We start from the raw sequence: 15093 nt of genomic DNA, 5'->3' as shown, positions 1-15093 counted from the left end.
ACCTTGTTTGTGCTGCCTCTTCTGCACACACAGGATCTCAGGCAGCCCAAACCAGCCCCAGAGTTCACTGTAGGGCTGAAGATGATCTTGGACTTCTGATTCTCCTGCCTCCGACTCCTGAGTACTAAGATGACAGATGTGAGCCACCACACATGACTGGCAGTTGACTTTTTAAGGTGCAGAGTAGAATGTTGAAGAGAAGTGGTTAAAGGACGACACTCGGGAGGATGAAGAGAAAGAGAGAACCAGAGAGAATCAGTAGAAGATTGAGGGAGGAAAATGAAGGTCAGGACAGAAGCCATTTGCTTCTTGCATGCCATGGGCTGTGTAGCAAGCTAGGAATGCACATTCCTAATTCGTTCTCAGTTTTTCATGACTCTTTAGACATGGCTTCCACGTGTCAGGGTTCCTCCATACACAAAACTAAGATTTTCCCTCTTATTTCTTTCATTTTGAAACAGAGGTGACACTCAGTTCTCTGGTGTCGGAAGCATTCGTCAGGTTTTTTGTGGAGCTCGTGGGGCATTATTCTCTGAACATGACTGTCACAGAGCGTGGGGAGCGTGTGTTCCAAAGGGAGCCATTCCGGAAGTCCCACACTTCCCGAAGTGTCCGCCACTTCCTAGATCTCTTCATGGAGACACAGATGTTTGCTGGATTTGTCCAGGACCGGGAGCTTCGGCAAAGCGGAGTTAAAGGTGGGCTTTCCAGGAACCGCTGCCTCCTTATCAGCTGTCTTATTCAGGGTTCTGTCACTGCACAGGCACCATGACCACAGCAGCTCTTATAAAGCAAAGCAGTGAATTGGGGCTGGCTTACAGTTTAGCTTAGCTCATGATCGCCGTGGCGGGAAACATGGTGGCGTGCAGGTGGACATAGTGCTGGAGCAGCTGAGACATCTGGATCAGCAGGCAGCGGGAAAAGACCGAGACACACTTCCTCCAGCAAGGCCACATCTAATAGTGCCACTCGATGCGACTCTGTGTGTGCCTTTTTTTTTCCCAAACACCACATTTGGTGAATTCTTAGAAGGATTGAATAATAGATAAGATGTGTAGACTATCAAGGCATATCTGAGTTACTGTGGGATTATCTGTAATAGTATTTAATTTAAGAATAATATACTAAAGTAAGAACAGGATTAGGGATTCAGAGATGGATCATCAGTTGAAGGTGCTTGCTAGCAACCCTGACAATCTGAGCTCTATTCCTGGGCTCGGTGATGGAAGGAGAGAACAGACACCCACAGGTTGTCCTCTGACATCTACATGTATGTTGTGGCATGCACATGCCTACCCCACATACATACATAAAATCATGAACACATACAAAGTTAAGTAAACAGCTAAAATAAGATCATTAAAGAAAAGACTCATATTAGGCTTGGGGTTTAGCTCAGTAGTAAAGAACCTACCTAGCATGTACAAAGATCAGAGCTTGCCCACAACACTGCCAAAAAGAGAAAGAAAAGTGTGTTAGGATTTTCCTGCTGTGAAGAGACACCATGACCAAGGCAAGTCTTATAAAGGACAACATTTAATTGGGCTGGCTTACAGGTTCAGTCCATCATCACCAAAAGTAGGAGCATGGCAGCATCCAGGCAGGCAGGAGACAGGCAGAACTGAGAGTTCTAAATCTTCATCTGAAGGCTGCTAGTGGAAGACTGGCTTCCAGGCAGTGAGGGTGAGAGTCTTAAAGCCCACACCCACAGTGACACACCTACTCTAACAAGTCCACTCCCTGAGCCAAGCATATACAAACCATCACAAAAAGGAAAGGTTTAATTTAATTGTTTTCCAGGCTGGCATGTTGAACAGTCTCACTGATGTCTTCTTCATAGGTTTGTTTGAAGTCCGGGCCCTTCAGTATTTGGAAACAATTCCTGAGTCGGAACCCAGTGGGGTGAATAGAATTTTACGGAGTCTTGGTGAGTCGCTTTGCCCTATTGGATGATTAACCTTGTGGTATAAGTCCCCGAGTCATGACCATGAAGCCTCTCTAGGTTGTACTCTTCGGGATACATTTTAAAAAGTAGTTCTATTTACCAGAAAATAATGTATTTATATATACAGATACGTTTTGCATATAATTCTAGGGTGTCCATGGACTTCAGACTTAAAATCCTTGGGGGCTGGGAAGCAGAAGAGGATACCTCAGTCTTATTCTGCATTTTATAAACATAGATCCTTATGATTTTCAAATTCTGGACTGATGTGAGGACAGTGGTGTGCCTGTCACAAGACAATTGCCTTAAACTCTGAGCTTTGGAATGTATGCCCCTGATTAGACCCTGTCCTTAACTAGCTGAGAGACCGTGGGCAATTATCCCGCAGGCTGTGATTTCATCCACACCTTGGGTTAAATTAGATCAGATGATAATCTTTAGGGACTTTAGAGAGTTCTCTCTTGAGCATTTAGAATTCTCTAGGGAGTGAGCCAGGTAATTTGAAACTTCAGTCCAATTGAAAACCACTTGAATTAGATTATGTCTTGAGTTCTTTTTCGCCTCTACAATTAGACATTCATGGGGTTTTTTAGTGGCTAAACCCATCAACTAATAGCTTTCCATTAGTGGAACAGAAAGCCTAAAGTAATAAAAGTGAGGCACTAGAGCAGTGGTTCTAAGCCTGTGGGTCATGACTCCTTTGCAAACCTCTGTTTCCAAAAATATTTACAACTCATGGCAGTAGCAACATTACAATTCTGAAGTAGCAAAAATGATTTTATGGTTAGAAGGTCACCACAGCATTACATGGTCTCTGCGTTAGGAAGGTTGGCGACTGTTCTGGAGGCTTACTTGGGCTCCTTGTGTGGGGAGTTTCAGCCCATGGCTGATTGGCCCAGATGCTTTGGGGCCTGCGGCAAGACACAGGTAGAAGAGTCTGCTTGTGTCTTGGCTGCTAGGAAGCAGAGCAAAGAAGGGACCAAGTATCTGGAAGGCACTCATGGCCTGGTCTTCTCCCTCCAGGGCCCACCTTTTTAAGGTTCCATTACTTTCCAATGGTGCCACAAGCTGGGGACCAAGCTCTTACACATAGGACTTTGGAAGACACTTATTCAAAAATGATACTGAGAGCATTTAACAAGGCAGCTAACCTCCGGAGTGGTTCTGAATGGCCAGGTTGTTAGTCCCTTGGCTCGGGTGTACAACAGATGAAGAGGAAGTAAGGTCAAAGATTTTTTTTCTCTTTCCAGGAAGCAAAATGAAATTTCTTCACAAGAAGTGAAATCTTTTCTTCATTCTAAGCATAACTGGAAGTGCCAAAGACAGTGTTTTCCCAAGGATCCGGATGCTCGGGAGAGCCCTGTAACATCTGTGATTGTAAAAGGAGAAAGACTTTGGAAAACTCTCCTGTTGCTGCAGACCAGCTGGAGCAGTCTAGAACCAGTGCGCTCTCTTCTCCTGGGAGCAGTCTAGAACCAGTGCGCTCTCTTCTCCTGGGAGCAGTCTAGAACCAGTGCGCTCTCTTCTCCTGGGAGCAGTTAGAACCAGTGCGCCCTCTTCTCCTTCTGATGTGGGGACTGTTTGTTTGTTTGTTGTTTTTGAGACAGGGTCTCTCTCTATAGCCCTGACTGTGATGGAACTCATTCTATAGATCAGGCTGGCCTCAAATCCTGATGTCACAAATCTCAAAGATCTCACCGAGATCTGCCTGCCTCTGCCCCTCAAGTGCTGGGATCAAAGGCGTGCGCCACCATGCCTGGGCACGCTATTTTTACAGTGGTGTTTTATCTTTGGTTACTGATGGGTACAAGAACCTCTGCCTTGTGCTTGGTCTATGAAAGTGGTTGTCCTTTACAAGGAGGAGACTCAGAAACACTTGGTGTTGCATTTTCTAAAAACAATGCAAAGATGAGATTGACAGAGAAATAAGGAGAATAATGAGAGTTTCAGGTACTAGGGAGACAGACATGGAGGACATCATGATCACACGATTCTCAGTGTTGCTTTAAATACATGGACGGTTTGTGCTTTCTAATTCCAATACTGTCACCATTGATAAACCCCCTTTTGTCCCATGTCCTATCTTGGAGAATTTCACTCATGTTAGAACTTAAAAAAAAGGCAGACACCAGGCATGGCCTCCTCAGAACACGTGTCCTGCTGGGATAGCTTGCTTCTCACATGTCAGCATTATGCTTTATGGAATGGAGCCAACATTAAAATGTCCTTTTAAGGACATAGCTATCTGAGTTTTGGTGTCTACAATTTGCAGCACTGTGATAATCTACATGTCATCTTATTCAAGCTTTAGATCAGCTTCATGATATTCTACAAGAAACTGGAGTTCAGAGAAGCTAAGGAATTTGGCCAGTTATATACAAGAAAGAACTAAGCCAAACATTTGACTTATGAACACATATAAAGCTGGTTAGTCCTACAGCTGTAAATGAACTCTTTATAGTGATGTTTAAAGTTCTCTGTGGAGCACACCAGAGCTTCCTTTTGGCTCTGATGAGCTATAGGGGTCTAGACAAGGTTTGTTCCTTTGTTTCTTCTTCTGCTGCTGGTGATAGGACCCAGGGCCTTCTGTGTGCTCTGCCACACTGGTTATTTTTACATCGGTGTGAGTTTTTAGTGTTTCCTAAGCCTATACCTCTTCATCAACCAGATGCTGAAAATCTAAAGTAGGAGTAGCACCTGGGAAAGGGAGTCTGTCAGTGAGAGTGCAGTTTTCATTGGTAAGTGAGAGAGGTTGTGGTAAATGTCACTTGTTAACCTTTGCCCACTGCTTTACCTGGCATGGAAAATATTCATTCAGACTTGGAAAGTGTTGTTCGTTGTACTGGGATACAACTCACTGACTTGTACAGTGTTATCATTGTCACTCATACAAGTGTGTCTGAATGAATCCATTTAAGACTGGTGCTGTGCAATACAGTTCCTACACGTGGGTCCAGGGAAGAGAACTGAGCCTGTCCTTTCAAATGTTAGTGCAGCTCACCGGTGCCACAGGAGCTCCTCCCAGACAGCTTTCTCATTTCCTCTCTTCCAACACTCCAATCCCGATGGAACAATTCATAACTGATTGTTTATAAGATGGGGAAGGAGGGTTTACTGTGGTCAATCATGACTGTCCCTCTGCAGGGAGACTTTGCTTTTGGGAGAGTCTTACCTTCTTAAAATCTAAAGCTGCTTCCTTTCCTTGAGTTTGTTGTAATTTGTTTTTGTAAATGTTGTGAATTCTAAATATGTTTGTAAAAAGAATTGTTCAATATTTCTATCAAATGTTTACAGATAAAGGCATTTTAAAAAAATTCCCACAGATCTCTTGGAGAATTTAAAACAAATGCACATAAGATGTGTAGTGGTTACTTTTCTATTGCAGTAATAGAACATTGACCAACCACCTTAAAGAAGAGCATTTGCCTTGGCTTACATTCCAGGGCTGAGAGTTAATTCAGGTGGAGAAGCATGAAGGCAGTAGCGGGAGAGTTCACATTTTCAAAGGGCAACTTGAAAGCAGAGAGCAAAAGTAACCCAGCTGCTGATACTTCTCCAGCCTAAACCTCTGCAACAGCGCCACCAGCTGGGGACTGAGTGTTCAAATCCCTAAGCCTATGTATGAGAGGCTGTTATCATCAAATCACTGTATGCTATGTGTCATCAAATCAATGTATGCTAACTACAGCCTGAGGGGTTGAGAGCCAACGTGGAGTAATATTCTATTACCACAAATCCTAAAGGCAAAAATGATTGGGTTTTGTATAGGCCCTAAAGACAAAAAATAGCAGGATTTCTTCATTATTTACATCTGATCGCAGCCTTCCCTCCCACCTATCCTCCTGCTCCTTCCCTCTCTTCTCTCCCATCCCCATCCCCTCCTCCCTTTCTCCTCAGAGAAGGGGAGGCCTCCCGTGGATATCAACCAGCCTTAGCATATCAAGTTGCAGTAAGACTAGGCATATCTTCTGTTGAGGCTAGACAAGGCTGCCCAGTTAGGGGAAGGGGTTCCAAAGGCAGTCAGCAGAGTCAGAGACAAGCCCTGCTCCAGCTGTTAGGGGTCCCACACAAGCTGCACATCTGTTACATGTGTGTAAGGGATCTAGGACTGTCCATTGCAGCCTCTTTGGTTGGTGGATCAGTCTCTGTGAACCCCTGCGGGACCAGGTTAGTTGATTCTGAATGTTTTTTTTGTGGTGTCCTTGACCCTTCTGGTTCCTTCATTCCTTCCTCCCCTTCTTCCACAAGATTCCCAGAGCTCTGCCTAGTGTTTGGCTGTGGATCTTTGCATCTGTTTCCAGCAGCTGTTGGGCGAAGCCTCTCCTGTCTGGAAGTGTAGCAGAGCGTGAATAGTGTCTGGGGTGGGCTCACTCTCATGGGATGAGTCTCAAGTTGGGCCGTCATTGATCGTCCCCTCAGTTTCTAGTCCATCTTTATCCCCACACATCTTGTAAGCAGGACAAATTTTGGTTTGTGGGTAGATTGGTGTCCCCATCAATCCATTGGAAGTCTTGCCTGGTTCCAGGAGGTGGCCATTTCAGGTCCTATATCCCCTGTTGCTTCAAGTCTTAGGGTCACCCTAGTATATTCCTGGGAGTTTCCCTTTTCCTGGGCTTCTAGTTCGCCCCTGAGTTGCCTCCACTCCAAGGCAGAGCTTCTAAAATGAGGCATTTTGTAGTTATAATTACAGTCCTGGAAGGGATGAGGTGTTTGCAGTGCTGGGGACTGACCTGGTTTTGCCATTGAGCTGCACCCCTCAGGTTGTTGGATCTAAAAATTTAATTGGAAAATAGACGCACATTTCTAGTTTCTATAAAAGAACATTCTTAAGGACCGGCTGCGAAATGAGGATAAAGCAAGGGAGCGCTAGAAAAAAAAAAAAAAAAAAAAAAAAAGCACGCGGCACCCATACAAAGAAAGGCACCCCGGCATGCCATCATATGGTGCTTAGGCTTAGAGCCTACTGGCTATAATTACCAACTGCGCGTGCGCCCGAATCGAAGCCCCAAAGCCAGCGGCGTGTGTGACGTCATTCCAGGCGCAGGCGCAGTGGAATTAGAACCGAGGCTGCGCAGACTCAGAAGGCGCTCTTGAAGCCTAGTGCCGCGGGATGGCGGGCACGGGCTTGGTAGCCGGAGAGGTGGTGGTAGATGCGCTACCATATTTTGACCAAGGCTATGAGGCGCCAGGCGTGCGGGAAGCGGTGAGTGCGGGTCATGTGCGGCGGGGCCGCCGGAGGCACGCCGCCCTTTCCCGCCGCGACCCTGGCCTGTTCTCGTTCTTAGGCGGCGGCCCTGGTGGAGGAGGAGACGCGCAGATACCGACCTACCAAGAACTACCTGAGCTACCTAACGGCTCCGGATTATTCTGCCTTTGAAGTAAGTGTGGCGTCCTGAACCCAGCACTCCAGCCAGGAGGCTTGCGGACTTTGATATGGGAGTGGGGAACTTTAGCTGTGTAAAGTGAACTCCACCTTCCAGGTTAGCTGGAGCCTGCTGCTCGTACTGAGTGCCATGTAGGTGTGAGTCGGTTCGAAACCGCCAGATGCGCTTGTCACGGGCTTCGTACTACAAGAACCTGCGAAATACTTCATTAGTTTCTGCAGATTTAAGAGTGTGCACCTCCGTGTGTGTGTGTGTGTGTGTGTGTGTGTGTGTGTGTGTGTGTGTATGTATAGAGTCATAGTACCTTTCATAAAAGGGCCCTTTATTCTCTAAGGTCCACTCAAAAACAGGTATGACTCACGAGATTTTAATATTTATAATCTTAAGTACCTGTACTGTTTGCCACCCCTGGAGGGAGATTCTTTTGTACCAAGTCTCAGATAGTTAACAGGTGTATGAATGCCTGAACAAGCATGTCTAACTGCATGCTGTTTTTAAGTGGTTATCCTACAAGTACAACCAAAACACCACTTAGATGTTGTTAGAAGCACTTTCAGACTGAAAGGAGACTGCTCCATGCGCAGGGATGTGTGATACCTTCGGATCTAGATGCCAGGTTTTTAAACTGGGTTGTGACTCCTCAGTGGGGGTTTTCATAACTGATGTGGGAGCTGCAAGAAATTTGGCAAGAGTAAAAAGTACTAACCCAGAAATTAATTGAAAACTCAAGTCCCAGATCCAAGCGCTGGTCCATGTTACATCATGTGACTTCACAATTTACTCTATACCCACACAGTTTACACTGTGTCAGATTGTCATGCAGCAGTGGAGACTTCCTGAAATGATTCAAAGACTGTTGTTGTGTGTTGTGAATTACAACATGACGTGGGGCTGGGGTTAACGCTGTTTTCAGAGTTCCACAGCTGACCGTAGGACATTGAAAACTGCTGGTTTAGGGTTAATCCTTGAGAGGTAGACTCTTCTATGTCCACCTCCTTTTGTGCCTGGGCAGAATATGGAATTAAAGAGTATGCCTATTTCTTCAGATTCTAGATAGAATTAACCTCAACTGGGGTGTGTGTGAGAGTATAGTCTAGTGGTCCTGGGTTCAAATATTAGCATCCTTTTTTTTTTTTTTTTGAGTAGTAATTGAGAAAGGAAAAGATTCACTATAATGTGTAGTACAAAGTGTAAAATCTCAGTAAACTGCATTCATTATTTTCAGCATGATCCTGTTACTAATTCTTTGTGTTGTTTATGCATCAGACAGACATAATGAGAAATGAATTTGAAAGGCTTGCTGCTCGACAACCGATTGAATTACTCAGCATGAAACGGTAAGATGAGGTTGAGCTATGGTAACTGCTGCTTTGCCAGTGGTTGGAAGAGTGTTTGCTGCTGTGGGTAGGAAGTGAGAATAAAAAGAGAGTACCAGTCGGGCATAGTGGCGCACGCCTTTAATCCCAGAATTTGGGAGGCAGAAGCAGGCGGATTTCTGAGGCATACAGATTTCTGAGTTCCAGGACAGCCTGGTCTACAAAGTGAGTTCCAGGACAGCCAGGGCTACACAGAGAAACCCTGTGTAAACCTGAGGAAAAAAAAAATTATTTATTGTTATATGTAAGTACAATGTAGCTGTCTTCAGACACACCAGAAGAAGGTGTCAGATCTCATTATGGATGGTTGTGAGCCACCATGTGGCTACTGTGAATTGAACTCAGGACCTCTGGAAAAGCAGTCACTGCTCTTAACTGCTGAGCCATCTCTCCAGCACTGCTTATCAGCTTTTATTAAAGTTGCCTAAAGGGCTGGTGAGGTGGTTCAGTTGTTAAGAGCACAGACAGTTCTTGCAGAGGTCCTGAGTTCAAATCCCAGCAGCCACATGGTAGCTCACAACCATCTGTAATACAGATCCAATGCCCTCTTCTGGTGTGTGGGAAGACAGCGACAGTGTACATGAAATAAATAAATAATCTTTTAAAAGTCTTTTTTTTTTTTTTTAAGCTGATAATTAGACTTTACCTAAGAAAGGTCATGATAGACAAATAGGAGCAAGAGACATGAGAGTCTTGGTGACTGTCACAGCTCATTTAACTAGTTCACATTTATGAAAATGGGTTTTTTTGTTTGTTTTATCTGTAAATCAGTTTCCAAACTAACAGGTTTCTTTGTACTGCCTGATCTACATTATATCCTTGGTCTCTGTGCATGTGTGGTCAGGAGTTGATAATTTGTGTCTTTGTCTTTATGTAGTGGGCATATGTCCATGAGAATTCTGTTGGAAGGAGTGATGAAGGCTTTGAAAGATGCATTGGTTTATTTGTTATGTAATTTCAGATATGAACTTCCAGCCCCTTCCTCAGGTCAAAAAAATGACATTACTGCTTGGCAAGAATGTGTAAACAATTCTATGGCTCAGTTGGAGCACCAGGCGGTCCGGATCGAGAATCTGGAGCTGATGTCACAGCATGGATGCAATGCCTGGAAGGTGTACAACGAGTAAGAGGCGCTGGGCCTTTTCTTTCTTATCCTGTCCCACCCAAAGTTGCTAGTGACTTTTAAAGTGTGGTATGTTTTTAATTCCAGCACTTGGTTTGGGAAGCTAAGGTGTGGAGGAAGGCCTGCCTGACTTATATTTTGAGTTTAGTCATCCTAAGCTCATATAGCAAACCCTGTACCCAAAATAATAACAATAATGTTAGATTTGACCTGGGATTGTCTCTGAACTACACCAACGAACAGCTGCTACCTTGGGTCCTACCTTAGAGTTCACTAATGCTGAGCTATCCTACATCCACATAGCTGCCACCACGTTCACTGTACTGTATGAGACAATGAGCTCTGAGGGTGATCTGCAGAGTATCACTTGATAGAATGCAATCCTTAATGTGCAGATGCTTAAATAATGCATTCTCGTAGTCACATGCCATGTTACTTCAAGTCCTGACCAGGGTGGCCGGCCGCTCACCTACTGCCCAGCAGCAACGCTCAGGGCTGAGCTATGGGGATTACCATGAGTTTCTGGCCAGCTTGGGCTCCAGAGTGAGATCTTGCCTCAAAAAATAAAGCAATAAGGTGTCCCCTGAACACAGAGTCAAGGAATTCTGTACTGTTTCTCCTAGGGGACGTATCTCTACACACACATAGACATCTCTCACACATACCTCTTACAACTTTGAACGCACAGGAGTATTGCTGCACATTTGAGGCTAGCCTAAGCACACAAAGCCTCCCCTGGCCACAAAGTTAGTCCCTGTCTTATTAATAGATCAATACCCAGCACTTCTGCACTGTGGTGCTCACTGGAGAGCTGAAATTAAGTGGAGCGGGCCTGTAGCCTTAGCTGTGGGCCAGCAACCCACGTCATTCACTGCTGTGCGCATGCTTATGAACTGCTGCAAATTAGTAGTAGCTAAAATCAAATTCAGTTAAGTACTGAATTAAACAAACTAATGTTTATGAATTATCTGACATTCTAGGCACAGATCTCCAGATTTTAGATTTTTAGCAGAAAAACATGGCTTAGTATATAAATGGGCAATTCTTCCTCAGCGTTACCAGATTTCAAGGTGTCTGTGCTTCCTTCCTTCCTTCCTTAGAAATCTCGTTCATATGATTGAACATGCACAGAAAGAGCTTCAGAAGTTAAGGTAAGTTGGTTTTTTTATTCTGTTTGAATAAAATTTAGATTAGCCTCTGATAGAGAGGGGAAGAAAAACTATTAATACTATGTATGTAGTCCTATGAAAGTAAAAATTCCACTTTTGTTAAGTAATTTTAATCATGTATGTTGGTGTGTATAAAATAATTACTTTTGAGAAAAATAGAAATTTATAATATTCTAAGAGGTAGATATCAGGGAATAGCAAAAAATCAAAGCTTGTATCCTATGGCATGTGTCGAAGGGAAGCTTTGCATGTTGTGGCATGTGTTGAAGGGAAGCCTTGCATGTTGTGGCATGTGTCAAAGGGAAGCTTTGCATGTTGTGGCATGTGTTGAAGGGAAGCTTTGCATGTTGTGGCATGTGTCAAAGGGAAGCTTTGCATGTTGTGGCATGTGTTGAAGGGAAGTTTTGCATGTTGTGGCATGTGTTGAAGGGAAGCCTTGCATGTTGTGGCATGTGTTGAAGGTATGCTTTGGATAGACACCCTTGAATGTCTGCTGGTTTATGAGAAGTGGGTAGGAAACCTCTGAACAACTAATAGATTGAGCTACGTGTGGAATACAGCTGTAGCCTGGTGCTTCAGAAGCTGAGTCAGGAGGAGTTTGAGCTCACAGCCTGGCTACATGGTGAAAAATTGTTTGAAAAGCCATCTAGGGGAACATGATTGTGGTCTGAAGGATTTGTCCCTGAACATACTTCGGTCAGCAGGGGTCACTGAGCAGTCAACAGGGAAACCTGAAATGGACTGGGCTCCAACCAGAGGTGCTGACACACCTTCATAGTTACAGCTTGGGAGAGCCAACTCCTTGTGTAAGGGCTGGCAGATTTGGGCTGCAGGACCAAATGGCTGGATAGCGCAGACCTTCACATACGCTGTAATACATTGCGGAGTATATTACAGGTGCAAGACATTGTTTTCATTTTGCATTTTTGGTTTTTTTTTTTTTTTTTTTTTTGGTTTTTCGAGACAGGGTTTCTCTGTATAGCCCTGGCTGTCCTGGAACTCACTTTGTAGACCAGGCTGGCCTCGAACTCAGAAATCCGCCTGCCTCTGCCTCCCAAGTGCTGGGATTAAAGGCGTGCACCACCACGCCCGGCTGCATTTTTGTTTTTAAAGTGGTTTTGGTTTTAGACATTAGGTAGACCATATAACGAATAGCTATTAGAATACTAAGTAATGTTAATAGAATTTACTGTGATATTTTTGATCTATGTTTAGCATCTGGCACTGAGTTTGCTGTACCAAAGTGGAGGTAAAAATAAGCTTGAAACCTGAAAACATCCTCTACAACTCCCAAGTCTGCAAACCTGGAAAGAACACCTTGGGAGTTAGACAGGGCATCGGGATAACACACTGCAGACATACACACATATGGGGAAGAACCTGAAAGGACACCCACTGTCTTAGTTCATGTTCTCTTGCTAATGATAGCACAGGCTTGGTAAGGTGGAAGGAAAAGACCTTTATTTTGACTTACAGTTGTGGAAATTCAAGGTTGAAGAACTGGGTCTGTTGATAACCCCCTTAGGGACAGATCCCAACATGGTACTTGGAATCACATGACAAGAGACAAGAGGGCTGCATGTGTGAGATCTAGTCTCTATGAAGCCACTCGTATTCAGGTTTTGGAGTTTTGCTCTGATAACCTTATCTAATCCGACCACCACCTTAAGTCTGCCTCTAACCACTGTAATTGGATCAGTTCGTGCTCTTAGTATCTCTCAATGGCTCTTAGGCTCCAGTGTGGATGTTGGGTAGAATAAGCATTGGAAGTGTAGTGTGGCACTCACGGAACAGCCCACAGCTGTAGCCAGGACGAGTCCAGGAAGGAGGAGGCTGCAATCTAGGAATATGTTGGTTGGTTGGTGGTTTGTTTGTTTCCTCCCTCCCACATGAATAAATTTTATGAAATTTGTAATTGAAAACAATTAAGATAAAGTTAATTCCTAGAACTAGCTGTAGTTATGTGTGGGCACTGAAGAGTATAAAGCTGCTCTATTGTACTATTGTTCTGTGGATTTTGTTGTGTTAGGCATCATTGAACTGTGTAAATAACTTCTTACAGGAAACACATTCAAGATTTGAACTGGCAGCGAAAGAACATGCAGCTTACAGCTGGATCTAAGCTGAGGGAAATGGAGTCAAAGTGAGTGTGTGACTCCGTGTTTCATGTGTACATGTACAAGTGTTTCATGTGTGCGTGGACTGCGTGGGAGTCACAGAAGGGCCATTCACATGTCTGCTGTGTGCTGAGGAGGGAGAGGCATACAGAGTAACTGACCACAGCCAGGGCTGACTTACTGCTCAGTGCTGGCATCACAGCCCCAACTCCAGGCCGGCAATGTTGTAGATAGGAAAATTCATACTTTGCCTAATTTATGCCTTAGTTTGTTTGCCCCTGTTAATGCATAGCCTTCTGCACACACAGATTTATAGAAATCCCTAACTGTATGGGCTATGTGTGCCCATAAGTGCCTTAGTCCTCACATGTTGGAACTAAGGAAGAAAGATTGTGACTTTAAGGCTAGCCTTGGCTACACAGTAACACCATCTCTTTTTATAAAAAGGTTAAATGCCTAGTGTGGTGATGATTGTTGACGGATTTCTGTTTTCCCTGTCTCTCCGTTGCCCACAGCATCTTCTCACCACGCTCTCCATCTTGAGTGTTGTCCGTGCCGACGCCTTTCACAGCTCTCTCCACGCTAGTGCTCTTTACTTTTGTCCTGGAGATTTAGTTACAGGAAATAGTGACTTAAGGCCATGGGGTTTGGTGGTGGTGGTTTCTTTTGTCAATTCCAGAATTTTGTCCATTGTGTAAACCTCTGCCTGTGTTCTTTTAATCTTATGCTGTTTTCCTGTCTCTTCTGTCCCCCTGAGTCTCTTGTTTCTGCTGATTTCCTAAGGTAACTATCATGAGACGATTGTTGGGTAACTTAAGTAATACAGAGAGCCCCTGTGTACCCTTCCCCTGCTTTCCCATAATGTCCCTCACATTTTTTTTAATGGAAAGTTAAAAATGTTAGTGCCCTTAGTGAAACTACATATGTCTAAGATAAACCCTGCAAGAAATTTTACATCCGCTCATTTTTCCCTCTTCTCTCTGTCTTTTTCTTTGTCTCTCTTTCCTAGCTGGGTGTCGCTGGTGAGTAAGAACTATGAGATTGAGCGGACGATTGTCCAGCTGGAGAACGAGATCTATCAGATCAAGCAGCAGCACGGGGAGGCCAACAAGGAAAACATCCGCCAAGACTTCTAATGACTCAGGCAGCAACATGGGCTCCGCAGACTCAGCGGGGACTCAGCGACTGTGGTGGTTACGTGGTTAGAGACCATGGACTATGTAAATTGTTGTATTGCTTCTATGTGAGTGTCTTAGCAAAATAAAGTTGTCAACATGTTGCTATTTTTATGCTATAAAAACCTGATTTTCAGAATGAGTATGACTTTAGAATAATTTTGACATTTTGTAGCAGATTTTTTTTTTAAGGCTTCAGATTTTGTAATGAAGCTCCTTTATTTTTGAGGCATCCAACATGGTCAGGAAGCTGGGAGCCTTGAATTTGTGGTTTTGTTGAATAAAGTTACAGTTCTAAGCATTTTCATGCGTGCCTACAGTGAACTTTACTGATGGTATTCAAAAGAATGAGGCTCCTTTCTAGGGATCTATGATAGAAATAAGTGTAGTGAGAATTGTGGAATTTTGGGATCTTTTTTAAAAATGCAGAAATATAAGGATATGTTTTCATTTTAATCCCAGGTGTGGGTACATGGGGCTGCTTTAAAGCAACTGATGTGCCTCATGCTCTAGTAGAGGCATGGTTTGCCAGCTGCAGGTAGTTTCTGCAATTTGGGATAATGGAAACTTTTCACAGGGATATGAAGTCTAAGGCTCCAAGAGGCAGTGTTGGTTGTGGTTTGTGAGTAGTCATGTTCAAAGAAGAAGAAAAGAAAAATTAGATTCAAGTCTCTCTCTCGCTCTCTCTCACCTTTCCTTCTTTCCTAACTAGTGATAGCGGTGAAGGCCAGAAGGATAAAAGGTGGGAGAAAGAAGAACCCACAAAGTAGCAAAGGCCAGCTGCAGTGGGAGATGCTCAATGTG

The 15093-nt window shown here is 44.1% G+C and overlaps 2 protein-coding genes across 2 annotated transcripts in view; both read left to right on the top strand.

Moving 5' to 3' along the window:
* The window catches only part of Dennd2c (DENN domain containing 2C), a 69446-nt gene extending 64208 nt beyond the window's left edge, over window positions 1-5238 (top strand). Inside the window, exons 17-19 of the mRNA XM_021158857.3 lie at window positions 462-698; window positions 1841-1927; window positions 3196-5238. Coding sequence (XP_021014516.1) covers window positions 462-698; window positions 1841-1927; window positions 3196-3227 — 356 coding nt within the window. The 3' untranslated portion in view covers window positions 3228-5238. The remainder of the gene's footprint in view (window positions 1-461; window positions 699-1840; window positions 1928-3195) is intronic.
* Window positions 5239-7000: 1762 nt separating this feature from the next.
* Window positions 7001-14592, top strand: Bcas2 (BCAS2 pre-mRNA processing factor). Its single transcript, XM_021157954.2, has 7 exons — window positions 7001-7148; window positions 7231-7323; window positions 8596-8666; window positions 9667-9828; window positions 10929-10979; window positions 13060-13140; window positions 14124-14592. The coding sequence occupies exons 1-7, from the start codon at window positions 7056-7058 to the stop codon at window positions 14248-14250; spliced, it is 678 nt and encodes a 225-aa protein (XP_021013613.1). The 5' UTR covers window positions 7001-7055; the 3' UTR covers window positions 14251-14592.
* Window positions 14593-15093: the final 501 nt, after the last annotated feature.

The sequence above is a fragment of the Mus caroli genome, unplaced genomic scaffold (assembly GCF_978045245.1).
Source record: "Mus caroli unplaced genomic scaffold, Mus_caroli_1 scaffold_3, whole genome shotgun sequence".
NCBI classification, from domain to species: Eukaryota; Metazoa; Chordata; class Mammalia; order Rodentia; family Muridae; genus Mus; species Mus caroli.
The sequence above is the reverse complement of the archived record's forward strand: the minus strand, read 5'-3'. Positions and strand labels throughout refer to the sequence as shown.

Coding starts and splice junctions, on each gene's coding strand:
- Bcas2 (XM_021157954.2), top strand. CDS start 7,056: ATGGCGGGCACGGGCTTGGTAGCCGGAGAGGTGGTGGTAGATGCGCTA. Junction 7,149..7,230: donor CGCCAGGCGTGCGGGAAGCG/GTGAGTGCGGGT, acceptor TCTCGTTCTTAG/GCGGCGGCCCTGGTGGAGGA. Junction 8,667..9,666: donor GAATTACTCAGCATGAAACG/GTAAGATGAGGT, acceptor ATGTAATTTCAG/ATATGAACTTCCAGCCCCTT.